Genomic DNA, 14915 nt, shown 5'->3' with positions numbered 1-14915 from the left:
CCTCTCCTGGTTACAAAATTAAAGCCCTGAAGTGCAGAGACTCATTCCTGCCACTTTAACACTGAAGGGAAACATATTTAACTTAATTCACCTGACCCTAAGAAGTGTGTGGTTTGAAAAGGGCAAGGCACTCTAGGGGCACTTTGGAGCAGATGTCATATTTCTTTTAACCTAATAAAGCTTCATCTATGAACTAAGATGTTTTGGCGAACAACATGGTTACGGTCAAATGATCACCAGGGACAAACAGAAACAGAAGACAATCTTCTATACCCCATGCTCCAAAAACCTAAGAGCCTTGGGAAGCATTGTGGAAACGATCATTGTGTCACCAGAAAATGGGAAATGACAGGAGTTTGCGCCTCCTCTAGGGGGAAAAGTGATTATTTGGTTAATTTCTGAGGCAATGTTGGGTAGTACAAGGCAAGATTTGATAAATATTCAGAGGGCAGCAAGGAAGTTTTAGAGAAATTTTTATATACTGTATATATAGCCTACAGATGTTGATCCAGAGAAGGGACATGAATGAAGGCAAGACAGCAGAAGTGAAGAAAGGTAGTTAGAAAGTGGGAGAAGAGGAGTCGATTATGGTTAAATGTAGCAAGGCAAGATGAAGAACTACGGGAGAATCCAAGAGGAAGGTGGTAAGGTTGTGAGCAGTCCTCCAGGGGGCCACAGAGAAAACATGGGGTGAGGTTGGCACCAGCCATTGAGTAGGATCAAAGCTTGCGCAGCTCACCTGGCAGTAAACCTTAACACTCGTGTTGATCAACCACTGTGTTTGTGTACATGATGCCAGTGTAGTTAGTTGTATGTACACTTTGAACTGTGTTTAAAATCCAAGCAGTTACACAATGGTAGGGCTAAAATGCAGAGAAATGTGCTATTGGGAGATTGAAGCTTAACTTTACTGACGTTAGAGAAAGGCTATTTATTGGGTTAAAACAAATAATTTACATAAAACATAATTTTTAAGTATTAAGTTGAAAAACCCCAGATTAACCCAATTCATACTTGAACTCTTTTTTCCAAAAGCCTGAAATAGCAATTCCTGTGTGTGTGTGTGTGTGTGTGTGTGTGTGTGTGTGTGTATGTGTGTGTGTGCTGGATATTTCCTGTTTGAAAGTGTAAAAGGTCTTACTACCCAGCCCCTAGTTGAGAGTTACCTTGCAAAAAACAAAAACGGAAACAAGAAACCAAACATGTTTTGAGAGATAGAAAGTGAGAAACAGATTTTCAGAGTGGAGAATATGCCTTTAATGTATGCATTTAGAATTGTGTTTTCTCAAGCTACTGAGATTTTTAAAATGTTCTCCCCATTTATGAGTTCAAGGAGATAATATGTAAAAGACAGTGATGCCCACTGTTTTAGGGAAGACCTTCCTTCAGACTATGCTAACTTAGCCATTTCATTTCTTCAAATATTAGTATTTGGAAAAGCAAAACAGTCTTAAATATGGTTCTGTCCTTCTCCCTTAGCACCCAGAGAAAAGGGAAGTAAACTACAGGATATAATTCTCTCAGAAATAAGAAAACCTCTTAGCTAATAAAAATCATGCTTAGGCTGCTAAACTCAGTGGATGCACTTTTGTTATTCCTACAATGCTTAGCTTGCAGGTAGACCAAAAATTTGCCTTCATTGTCATTTTAAAAATGATTATCCAACATATTTTGCAGCATCTGCCTAATCCCAGTGACTTATATTTGTTTTGTAAATTTGTTCTAAGGAAAATAAACACACACCCACACCTTTGTCATAAATAGGGAAGCAGTAATCATATGAAACTAGATAGAAAAATGGGTTGGGGGCATTTGGTTTGGAGCAGCATGGAGGAATTAAACTAGACATAAATAATTTGCAAAATATTTTCAAAAATATTTTCTCACACTTACCCAATAAGTAGGAATAAAAATCTGCTTCATCACCATAGTGCATTTCAGACATTCAAGGAGAAATTGAATAGAGGGAAATACTGACATGTTTCCTTCATGCCCGTTGGGTACTTTTGCTCCTCTTCAGGGTAACTTTTTCCTTGTTTGTGTATGTATGTGGATAAGAGGAGGTGAAAGGTGATTAGAGACAAGAATTGAATTAATTATACATCATAAACATAACATGCCATAGCTTTCCAGTCTTTAAAATTGTATCACTTCACTCATTCTAAAATACTAACCACTTTACTCTTTCATTGTGGGACCACCGCGTCCTCACACCCTCGACTGCAATGTGTGTATCCGTGCTTAAAACAAATTTGGATGTGTGGGTGCACACACATGCATGCACATACACAGGAGGTATAGAATAAATATTTATTTATTTATTTATTTATTTATTTAGAGATGGAGTCGTGCTCTGTAGCCAGGCTGGAGTGCAGTGGCACAATGTCGGCTCACTGCAACCTCTGCCTCCCAGGTTCAAGCGATTCTCCTGTCTCAGCCTCCCGAGTAGCTGGGACTACAGGCGCCAGCCATCGTGCCCAGCAAATTTTTGTATTTTTAGTAGAGACGGGGTTTTACCATGTTGGCCAGGATTGTCTCGATCTCCTGACCTTGTGATCCGCCTGCTTCTGCTTCCCGAAGTGCTGGGATTACAGGCGTGAGCCACCGCGCCCCGCCAGAACTTTCTTTAAAATGTCCCTAGAAGCACCGCGTTCAGTCTGCAAGGTGCAAGAGTATAGCCAAGCGCTTTTCAAGTTGGGTAAAGGGCGCTCCATCTGGATCATCCTTGAGGAACATCCTCGTGTTCATCCATGCTGTTTTCAGTCCTCCCCAGCATTCTGGCTCCTTTCACACCTGCATCTTTTAGATGCTCCCTCTTTCCTGCCCTCCTCCCCTGCCCTCCATTTCTTATGCTTAATTGTGAGATTTGCTTCCCAGCACAAATTTTTACTTCAACTCTTTCCCCTGTTGCTTATGAGTTTTATGGTGATTTCATTTTATAATTTTAAGCAGAAATCGCTTATCATATTTTCTTAAATAATTTAATTGGGATTTTAAACTTTAGCTAGATTATAGTTACCTACAATGCCTTGAGAATATAATTTTTAAAAGTGGCACATATGCTTTCTTTATCCCACAATAGTATTCTATGATTAATATGCACACATCTATGAAATATCATGTATGATACATAAACTATTCTGTATGATTGTATTTTGTATAAACTCTATTAGCATGACATTTAGTTTGTGTAAAAATATGCATGTATATTTCATAGAGAGCGTGTGTATATTACCTAAGTGGGACCCTAACTGCATCTATATTTAGTGAAATGTCAGGATCGCGATGCTGCGGTGAACAGCATGAGCTTTCTTTCATGTCCATGTTAGGAGAGGCGGCTTTCTCCCATCAAAAGCACAGCTGGGGCAGAGGAGGGGGTTGAGAGCAAGGTTTTCTATCGATCTAATTGTGGTGACTTTTAAAGTTTAGTTTGATGGCTCTGTTGCCTCTGTCTTCAAAGTGGAGCAGCTGAAGCTCTCCCCACCCCAGACCTACTTGCGTGGCCTCTCCCATGCAGGAAGTCTTGCTTAGCTGTTCCAATCCTGGTTTTACTTGGTTTTGTATTTGCTGTTAAAAAAAAAAAGTGTTTTTAAACTCATGTTTCTTCATAGTAAAGGGAAGCTACTGTGGAGTAAACAGAAGATGAGTGTGGTACAAATTTTGGTTAAAACCGAAAACTACACACTGGATTGAGAGCTTGGGGAAGGGAGGCAGGTGGAAGGGACTGAAGGAGGTCTCTTCCCAGGAGACTGGTTCACCAGCATTCAGTTTCTCCCCCGCAGTTAGGGAAACAGAGGGAGCTTGCAGTTTCAGGCCCAGGCAGGCCTCTCTCTGGGCTTGGGGCCATGCCAGGGCTGGGGGCGAGCCTGCAGTCGGCCTCGCGCATGGCGGCCTAACCTGTTATTTTGAAACCCTAAGCGGAAATAGGCGTGGAAACCCGGGAGGAGCAGGGAGCCCCACGCAGTCCTGGGAGATGAAGCCAACACCCTACCTCGATGTGGAAGGGGGCGGTGGATTGGGCAGGGGCGGGGTCTCACTGGTCCCCCCTCTAGAGGTTGAGGTTCCCGGCCTTTGTTGGAACTCAGGATGGGACAGGTCCCTCCTGGCAGGGAAGGGGCGCACAAGGAGGAAGTGGGGACGAGAGTCTCCTCGCGCCCAGCAACTCCAGAAGGACAGAGAGGAGTGCAGGAGGGAGCGGGAGAGGGCGCAGGAGGGTCGGGAGGGCAAGAGAGGCGAGGCCGGGCCTGGAGCAGAGGAGCGGAGCCGGCTGGCGCGGGTGTCCACACAGCGGCGCTGGAGTGCGCCTTCCCGCGGCGGGGCGGGCTGCGAGCCCGAGAGCGCGCGGCGAGTGGAGCCATGTCGCCCTCCCTCGCCCTCGGCTGGCATAGTGAGGCGCAGGCTTTGGAAAAGTTGCGGGCAGCCGGAGAGCGGAGCCTCTGCCTGCGTTCATGATAATGAGAATGGAGTCGCGGTCACAGCCGGGCTGGCTGCGGGGCGCAGCGCCCGCGAGGGGCGCCTGGGCCTCTGGGCCTCTACCGCCGCCCCGCGACCTTTCCTCCTCTGGAGAGGGGCGAAGGGACCGGGCGGTTTCGGAGGGAGCTGGGTTCTGGAGCGAGGGCGGCCTCTCGGCACCAGCATCGCCCGACCGACAACCCCGCGCCCTCCTGGTGGCTCTCCCTCGCCCCATTCGTACCCCAGGTCCTCGGGGTCTCTCTGTTGTTGCTTCAAGTTAGGCAAAAGGAGCTGGGGGCGCGGGGAGCCCACCGCTGCAGTGTACGCGTGGCTGGGGCTCCCCGGGGCCGGTCGCACCTTCAGTCGCCCCCTGGCCTGCCTGCCTCGACCTCCGCGTCCCCTCGCACAGTCCGCTCGCGTGATACGGAGCACGCGTGGCATGACCTTCGGCGGGGCCGGAGTACCCTGAGATCCCCGGACTCCCCTACAGCCCCCACACTCACGATCTGCGCGGTCCCCGCCCCTCCACCCTCTTCACGCGCCCCGCCCCCTTTTGGTGTGACCCCGTGACCCCTCCGGGCTGCCAGCCCCTGCCACCCAGGCGCCAGTCCTGGGCGGAGGGAGGAGGCCCGTGGGGAGGGGGCGGAGGGGCCCGGGAGGGGGAGGAGCCGCGCAAGGGGCCTGGGGGCGGGGAGCGACTAGAGCCCTCGGAATGTGTGCCGGTCTCTAGGTGGTGCCAAATTCTGGGGCCTAGGCATTTCCCTCGCTTTATGTTTTTGGTTTTTTTCCCTTCCTTCAATCTCTTTGATTAGGCCGTACGTGGCTGTGGCAAGGAGTTGGGGGAAAAAAGAATAAAAACAGGAAAGAGAGAAAGCACAGCCAGACCCTGGACTTCGCGAGCCGCCGGGGAGGGGGCGGAGGAGGCTGAGCCAGGCAGAGTCGCCAGCGGAGACTCGCGAGTGGCGCGCGGGAGGAGCGGCTGCCGCCGGCGCTGGGCTTGCCTTGCTGCTGCTGCTGCTGCTGCTGCCTCCCCACCGCCTTTTTTTTTTTTTTGGAGCAGGGTGGGGAGCGGGAACCCGAGAGAGAGAAAGCAAAACATTAAAAAGCCCCAAAGACAGCCAGCAGGAGCGCGCGGTGCCCGATGGCTTCGCTGTACCAGAGGTTCACCGGCAAGATCAACACCTCGCGGTCCTTCCCCGCGCCCCCGGAGGCGAGTCATCTCCTGGGCGGACAGGGGCCCGAGGAGGACGGTGGCGCAGGAGCCAAGCCCCTCGGCCCGCGGGCGCAGGCGGCGGCGCCCCGGGAGCGCGGCTGCGGCGGCGGCGCGGGTGGCCGGCCCCGGTTCCAGTACCAGGCGCGGAGCGATGGTGACGAGGAGGACGTAAGAGCTTCTCAGGGGCGGCGGGCGGCGGGCGGCGGGCGGCGGCGGGGTCTCCGGACCGAGCGCGCAGCGAGACGCGTCGGCCAGGGGCATCAGGGGCGGGGGGGGGATCGGGCGTCCTCCCCCTGTCCACGACTCCCCGGGCGCCCCCAGACACGCTCCGTGGCGCCAGATCGCGGTCACCGCCGTCCCGGAGGGAGCGGGTCTGTGTCTGCAGCCGTGGCGGCCGGGAGTTGGTGGCTGGTGAGAGTGGGGTTTGGGTACTGCGCCTGCTGGGATCTGGAATTCGCCGTGCGTTCTCTGGAAGCGCGGATGTCTGTTTTTAACAGCATGCTGCTATGGTTCCTAAGGAGAGAATTCGATCGGCCTGTGATTACGAGTTGGTTTATATTTATTTCGTGCTCCGGGAACACAGTCTCAGGCACCTTCTCTCCCTCCCACTTGTGTTTGGAATCTCTTCATCGTGCACCTCCTCGCCTACCCACTCTGTCCCTTGACTCAAATGCATCTCGTTCCTTCCTCTTACTTCTCCTAGACACTTTCCCCCCCAGCGGTGGTGGTGGTGATTATCCTTTCCGGAAGAAAAAAAATATATATATACCAAAATACTGGCATCTGAGCCCCAACCCTCTGTCCCAGTTGCTGAGAGACCTCAGGCCGTGTCTGTCTCCCCTCCCAGCCTTAGACTAGCACCTCTGCCTTAGACCGCGTTCAGTGAAAACTTCTCCAAGAGCACATTTCCTACTCTTCATGGGGCTGGAAGCTGGGGTTTCAAAGATTGGATTTGTACATCGCCCTAGTAACCAATGACTCATGCAGGACAGGAGCCGGACCTTAGATGGATGAGTTTTACCTCCTGTGGATCCCTTTCAAGGATGCAGAAGGCTGCTAGGACTTAGAAGGGAGGAAACTGTGCTTTTTCTTTGCGGCCTTCTTTTCCCAGGGAGAAGAGAAAAATCCCCAACAGACTTTCAGACAAACAGGTCTGGCTTGGCTGGTACAGCTCTTAGAACAGTTAGGCTGTGTTGGGTCATAGAAATCATGGTGTGTGCCTTTGAGGAGTTTCACAACTGCATCTTTTAAGCAAGGCTGTGCAGTCCTAAGGTTCCCACTGGCCTCTCACTTAGTCTACCCTGACATACCCAGGGCAGTACATTGCCCTGCACTGAACAGGAGGTTTTGGTCGTTACCTCTCTGCAGCCTCCAGCCACGCTATTTCCCTGTTTGGTATTTCTTTAGTGCAAGAGTTGTGTTTGGGTCGGCGGGCGGGAGGCGAGACATTGAGTAACTTCCCAGGGACAATTCCTAATTGCCAGATATTATGAAATCAGTGATGTTTTGCTGTTGTTACTGGTAGTTTTTGTTTTATGAATGAAGGATGGGGAAACTTTAATGGAAATCATAGAACTTTGCGGGAGATGTGGTTTGCACACACACAGGTACACACCCTCTACAGCCCTGCGTCAGATCTTGTGTGAAGTTTTCTGATTTTCTCCTGCATCATTTCCAGACTCCCCAGTTCAATAGAGGGATCTCCAAGGCATGTCCCTCACTTTGGTGGGTCAAGTCCTGAGGGAAATAGACAGATTCTTCAGTTGTCTGGTTCAAGGAACTAGGAGTCTTTGGCGAATGGTTTAATTGGGGGAGGGTGAAGAGTTCTGGAGGATTAAACTACTGAGAGTCTTGGGGAAGACAGTTAAGTTGCAATGCAAACAGGAAAAATGTACTTTTTTGCCTTAAATCTGACTTAAAATTGTTGAATTGTGGATGTTTGGAATGAGACCAATGTGCCGTTTTGTTTTGTTTTTTTTCTCAACAGGCTCTAGGTGTCGCTAAGAGAAAGGAAAGGCAAGAGCTCTGAATTTTATTTCAGATGGTCTCCATGTTTTTTTTAAAAAAAACTTGGAGTAGACATGTCCTTCTTTTCATTGTGACATGTGTCTAGAAATGATTCTCAGATAAACACAGGTGTCCTGAGAAATCAAGGATATAACATGTACATTTTTGTTAATGGGGCTCTAAACAGCATCTCTAACTTAGATGTAAGTCCTGACATCATGCTTCTTTTTTCTGGAAAATACGCAATGTGTGTGGGTGGGTGTGTATTGTGTGTTTATATAGTATATTTCCTATATATATACACACACACACACACATATATACTTGCCCATTATCCATACATATATATCCGGCACACATCTGCAAAATGCATTGCACGTATGTCCTTTAAGTTTAAATTGTATACTTAAACTCATAACACAGGCTGAATATTGCATCCTTTAAAAACAACAGCAAACTTTTATGCACTCCTCTTAGAAAAGTTACTCAGAATAGGAGAAGTTATGCCCGCAAATTTACTAAAAGATAGATGAACATAGCAAACCACATTTCCTCCAGGAACAAAAACTTCAATTTGCTTAAAGTGTATTTAAAAAAAAAAAAAAGAAGAAGACATTAGGTACAAAAACTGCTTTTTAGATACAAATACTTGCCAAGACTGAAGAATCTTGAGTAATCATTTTGCTACCCAAATTTGAAGCTGAGGATATGCAATGAATTAGGAACACATTGCATTTTATTTTATTACGTGTCTTGCAACTGCTGACAACCTCAAGACAAACCGGGGCTTTCCTTGACAACATAGAGAAGCAATTGGGAGCGCGCCTTCGGTGGGAGCTGTCTGAGGTGCTGAAACCTTTTCTTGGCTTAGCGCAGGAGAAATCTCCATCACTCTTGTGTTTGCAGTCCTGATCCCAAGGGAAGACTGTTCCAAGGTACAGAAACAGCTTTGCTGCCTTGGTCACTAAGATGATGGTAATCAGCACACCTTTATAATCCTTAGGGCTTTGTACCTCTTTTCTGGAAATCGAGAATATAGTGCTTGACTTCTGTGCATGTGTGTACACTTACATGCCTGAGTATGACTGAGCTGGGCAATTACCCAGCCACACCCCAAATAAAATTTACGGTAGTCTAACAAGGCTAACACAGAAAAATAAAATGCGGAGGTAGAATGGCTGGCATTAATAATGCATGGTCTAAATGCACAAACTACACAGGCAACAAAGGAACTTCCCACCTGTGTGGCTCCACAGGACAGCCTGTTTTGGGTGGGTCAGTACTAACATGCAAAGTCTGACTTCAAAGTAGAAATAAAACCAGAGGGTCTTTTCTATCCACTTCTTTGTAAATCTTAGATTTATTTAAATATAGTCAATTACTTGGGCAACTCCTCTGAGGAATCAATAGCCATTCTGATTTAAAATTCATTGTGTAGGTTTAAAAATAAGTTGACTCTTAAAGGAATTGTTGCGGAAGTGACTTTTAGTGGAATTTATTAACTTTCATTTGAATTAGCTGTGGCTAATTTTAAAATACTGAACTTTGTCATCCGCCCGCTGGAACATTTCTTTTTAGTTTTTTAAAGGGCTTTGGAGGCCTTCTGTGCCATTAGAGCAGTAGTTTTGTTAAGGTTATACAGTGTGTTCCTGTATCCTTCATTTTCAGTGACACATGGCTTCTTAATACAAATGTGATGACGACAGGATTTTAAAACAGCAAATTGGTTAAAACTGGGATAGATGGACAAATCACTGCACATGATGCCCACCAGCCTTGGCAGGGCCAATTTCAACATCCTGTATGTCTTCGGCAACCAACCCATCTTTTTTTCTCCACCTTGGTTTTTCATTGGTATAATGTCAACATTCTCTTAACGTGTCCTTGGGATCTATCAACTTTACGATTTCTTAAGTAGCTTCCCTCCACAAATATGTTTATATACTCTATGTTTATATACTCTATTACTTTTCTTCTGTTTCAACTGTAATTTAAAAAATTTTTAATTTCACATGATTTTCCTGATAAATGAGAAAAAGCCTAAACTGTCTACTTGATCTCATTATTCTCATCACTAATAGGACCAGGGCTTGGTGTACTCGCCTACAGAATAGCCATGGATATTGCAGGGACGTGGAGAGTTGGAATGTTGTCCTCTCCTCATCCCAGTGGCATCTACAAAGTGGGTGCTGTGAGGCCAGGTACTGAGAAGTGCTCAGTGAATACATGCTGCTGTTACTAATAATATTACTCCTTCATCTCTCCTCCTTCAGTTCCTTCTTCTTTACCTGAAGGTAGAAAAAAAAGATTGGCTTCATTGGCCTCTACCACCAGCTCTGGCTACTATCCTGTTTTTCTTTCTTATTTTATTATCCAACTTCTCAAGCAAGGAGTCTACTTCCTTGTTAACAATTCTCTTTTCCTCATCTTGCTTGGATGCAAACATCCATTCTGTACCATCTTGACTACAGAAACTGCACACAGAATGTCATTGATGTCCTCTTAGTTACCCGATATAATGACCTGTCTGATTCCTCCTTGCTCTTGATGTTGTTCCAGCTCTTGCTCTTGACAACTGTCACCTGCTTGTTCCACTTTTGTATCTTGTGTTTCTCTCAATGTTACATGAACTTAATCTTTGAATTCTTTGGTGGATCAGTTTCTCTTCCTATCCTTTATGTAGGAAGACCGAAGAACCTGCTACCTTCCTAAGGTTTGGTCTCCAGTATTTTATTTCTTACCTTTCTTGCTTTCTTCTGAAGGTAAATGGTCTCCCTTTATAGAAAGGAGTCAAACACATTCTGCAGTGTCTACATTAGAAGATGGTTAAAATAGCTTTGCTGCCCCGATGTACATCTAGCATTTCTTCTGAAGGTAAGTTGCTTTTCTGTTTTACAGAATTGGAGGATTCTGGGATTGCAGGGACCTTGGGGATCCCCATCTTGATCTCTCTTCCAAGCTTTTCTACCACAGGTCAAGCAGCTACAAGATCATTTTTGTGGTGGTGACAAGATATTCACACAGAATACATCCCTGACTTTATTCATCATTTCCCCTCTTTTATATCTGCTTATGGCAAGTAACTTTCCAGCCTAATCCCTTTATTTCTGCTACTAGCATTTCCATTTCCTCCACATCTTTGCATGACACCCAATGTTTGTAAGCATGCACAAGTTGCGTTCTCCTAATGTCTTGGTTTCTTTCTTGTCACATTAAGTATTTCACTAGATGAACTTTACAGCCCCCTTGTGGTCCCATAATGCTGCATAATAGCACCCTGCTGGATGCCGTCTTCCTGAAAAGTTTTTTATTGTATTTCAAAATAAAGTGAACACATAGAAAGTGTTCAGTCACTTCAGAATAAAGTGAACACATAGAAACCATAAACCAAAACAGCGTCACAGTGAATGCTTTGGTAAAGTGAATAATCAGTTAACTTATTAAATGTAATTCCATCTCAGTAAAGAATTTGCTGAAATTGTATCTATAACAGAATTATACACAATTCTGATTACCATTCCAGCCCAGAAAATGCAATCATAATAAGGAAGTTGTCTCTGTGACAAGTAACATATTGACGCACACAAAGAGGCTGTGCTGGCTGAATGATGGCTGCAGGCAAATATAGCATCAGAAATACCTTACCTTTGCATTGCACCTGGTGACTTTCAAAGCCCTGCCACATGTGTCTCGTTTCACCTTCACAGTTACCTGGGCTAGGGAGGATAACTATAACCTAGAGCTAGTCTTTTAGCTCGAAATATCAGTAAGGGCAAGCCCAATTTCTTTTCGTTTGGATGGGTCAGTTGTCACTTGTGAATGAGAGCAAACACATTTCAATGTGTTCACAAGCCTTTGCTCTCTGGAGCCAGACAAGAAAGTATGTTTGTGAGAAAGCAACAATGTATCTTTCCAGCGGATTTGAGTTCTGTGTTCACAGGACAGGATTTCCAGGTAGCACGCGTGTCTGTTTTCCATGGAATGCCTCGTTTCATTGCTGCCAGTGCACTTTTCCATCATTTACTTGTATATGTTACCTCTAGATTTAATGAGAGCTAGAGCATTAGAATAACATCATATTAATGCATATTTTTGATAGTGGAATTAACTCATTTTCCCACATAAAATTAATATTCTAATATCACTAGGTAGACAGGAATTCTTCTAGATGTTGGGTTTTGGACATGATTTCCATCATAAAATAGAGCTTTTATATTTCTTACCCAAAGCTTTTTCTCCTTTAGGGTCAGAATGATTAGTGAGTTTAATTTTTACAAGCAACTGGCAGGAGTTGCTGAGTAAGATATACATGCTGATTGTATATAACCCTGTTCCTTTTAATTACTCTGATGATAACAATGCATTAATCAAGCACATGAGAAATGCTTCTCTGCAATATACAATATTGGTCCCTTTCATAGAGCATTGCCTATAAAAATAATAGTCACTATAATCTTTTTAAAATTAAATTCTGGTTAATAAATCTAGTGTTAAGGGCACAAGTATCCACATGCCAGGTTATGATTTGCTTCAATTTCAAGCACATTGGTTTGATTTTATACACATGTAAAAAAAAATCAGCCTTTCTCATGAACAGCTTCTGGAACATTTATCTCTAAAATGATCTAACATTGTGAAAATATCTGACATCGAAAAATTTTAAAACTGACATCTAAATTTATAAATGAGAAGACTACAGGTAATTGTGTGAATGGTTTTAAGGATATAGTTTGTGTTTTTTGGACTTCAGGACACTTCAGCATCTCTTCTCACACCTGCGTTCTTCTTAGCATATTTTGCTTTATCGTAATTGAGTTGGGGAATTATATCACTGAGTTTAAAAAACGTATGAACATTTTAAAATGTAACAGTCTAAAATATTTTGGTTCTAAATGGGTGTGCTAATTGCCAAAGCAGAAAATAAACCACAATTTTGCCAGAATAGTATAAGATTTTGCTCTGACTTGGTTTCCTCAATAGTTTTACTTTTTTCCCCTTATAAATTACTTCCTGTGTTTTCCAGCAGCACCCACATCTCTCTGAAGCACAGTACATGTTTAGTTTTGTCCCATGGTTGATATATATGTATATCATGATACTTATATGTGTGTATATACATATACATATGTCATGCATATGTATAGACATGTATACATATATAAACATGCACACACACACATATTTTATAGGAAGATCAGAAGCACATAGGCCCATGAGGTCCAGATGGTAGAATTCCCGGTGGTGGCAAGACATTGAGGAATATCCTGCTTCCCAGAGTTGGGGCATCTGAGTTGACAGTGGAGAATATGTATTAATAGCAGGCATTGGGGGAGGGGAGCTAACGAGGAACACAAGCCGGGGATGTAAGAATCCTTGCAGAAATGGAGGAAAGACGGAGGGTCCTACAGGTTCAGTGAGATGGTTCTCAGGTCCTGAAACAGGCTTTATCTTTAAAAACAAAGGGCCAATTTTACTACTTTACTCATTCAGCTGTGCATATATAAACCACTTGAAGACATTTAGAATGTAATAAAATCATCCTAGCAATATGCCTGATGAAAATGAGAAATATATAGACACACAGACACACGCATACACATTTGTTTAATTCAAAAGAAACTTAAGGATTTTCCTATCAAAGTCATTGTAAAATCCAATTTTAAATTGTCTATCGTGTTTAGATTTCATTCTGGCATCAGCTTTTAGATAATTTGGGGTCAAATTTAACAATGCCTATGTTATGGGTTATGGCATTAAAAGAAGATGGAATGAAGATATAGGCATCTTCCCACCTTGGAAATGAGAAAACCATTGAATCCTTTCTCTCTCTTGGTGTTCGCTATTGTTGGGAGATTTCTTGTAAAGGTGGAACTACTGGAATTGAGGCAGCGGCTTGCATGCAGCAATGGGATCTTTGTTAGATTCTCCATAATATATTGATCTAATTGTATGTATCCATTATATGTGATACACATACTATATTTTAAATGACATCAGCTAGAAGGAGAGCATGGATGGGATACAGTGGGAGCATTGAGAGAGCAAGGCATTGAAGGTGGAGGGGCACCAGCGACAGGCACTGGCCTCCGTCTCCCTAACCACTTTGTCTACAACACTCCTCTTTCTAAACTGTATTCAAACTCTGGATATGCCTTATGCCAAATCCTATCTAATAATTCTTAACCATTAGAAACCGAAACATGAGAAATTTCTATAAAAGTCTTGAGAGGTGAAGTTATTTTCTATTTTTGAAGGTTTTCAGAGTTGTCGGGTATTTACAGCCTCTGGAGATAGCCCACCCCTGACATAAGTAGCTCTGATTATTAGAGACTCATTGGAGGTACCTGTCTTCTTCCCAGCCTCTCTGTAGCTCCTGCGCGTGGACTCTCATTTCTCCGTGGCTTCCGAGGAAGGGCAGCGGCATCCTCCTGCCCGAAGCAGACAAAGCCACATAGTCCTGTGTCCTCCCTTCTCCTTGTCCTCCTGCTGCCAAAGAACCACAGAGTCCCCTCAGCACCCTGAGCAGCCTCTGCAGGAACATTCATGGAGGGAATGGAGGTGGTTTTTAGGACACCTGAGTTAGGTTAAATAGCACCTATTAGCTACTTTCCCAGGTGAGCTGTGAGGCCTTCGTCCTCAGACTCGTTCTATCTTTTCCAGTTTGCAAAAGCACACCCTCGTCGCCAGGTTTGGGTAAAATGTGCCTCAGCTCATCGCTGATTCCGGGGAATCCCTCTGCTGGGGCGCCTGCTCCATGCTTCCTCGCACTCAGCGCGCACTGCCAGCTAGAGCATCCTTTCCGGGGAAGCAGGCCCAGCTGAGACTCATCTGAGGATAACTGTTAGGTGGAGGGTTGGGGAGGAGATGCCAGAGGGCTGCAAATACAGAAACAGAGCAGCGAATCAAGTTTGGTTCAGGCTTTTCCAAGGTTGAATTCAAGCTAAGTGTTTGGAGAGGATTGACTTCTCACCTGGGTGTGGGGGTTGTGAATGTGGCTCTGCAAACATCTCCAGGTCTGTGGCACCCGGGAGCTGGTGCTCCCCCACCCCCTCACGTGGGTGTGGCTGTATGATTCCTTTTGGCTGATGAGATGGGAATGGAAGTGATAGTAGCCCTTCTAAGTACAGGCTTTAAAAGCCAGCGTGTGATTTCTATCTGTCATGGAAACCAGCAATATTCCAGAGAGTCGCTGCTGCACAAGCCAGATAGAAACTTTAGCTAGTAAATTGTTGAAATTGTATCA

General features: G+C 45.0%; 1 protein-coding gene across 4 annotated transcripts in view; it reads left to right on the top strand.

The window, feature by feature from the left end:
* LOC105474942 (dipeptidyl peptidase like 6) overlaps positions 1–14915 on the top strand; it is a 1161442-nt gene that overhangs the window by 294597 nt on the left and 851930 nt on the right. The window contains exon 1 of one of the 4 annotated variants that reach the window (XM_011729882.2): positions 5161–5833. The exons of 2 other annotated variants lie outside the window; for them this stretch is intronic. In XM_011729882.2, coding sequence (XP_011728184.1) covers positions 5594–5833 — 240 coding nt within the window. In that variant the 5' untranslated portion in view covers positions 5161–5593. Of the gene's footprint in view, positions 1–5160; positions 5834–14915 lie in introns of those variants that run through there. One more of the 4 variants, XM_071094200.1, reaches the window with a different exon arrangement.

This window comes from Macaca nemestrina, chromosome 4 (assembly GCF_043159975.1).
Source record: "Macaca nemestrina isolate mMacNem1 chromosome 4, mMacNem.hap1, whole genome shotgun sequence".
In the NCBI taxonomy this organism is placed as follows: Eukaryota; Metazoa; Chordata; class Mammalia; order Primates; family Cercopithecidae; genus Macaca; species Macaca nemestrina.
This window is presented reverse-complemented; position numbering and strand designations above follow the sequence as displayed.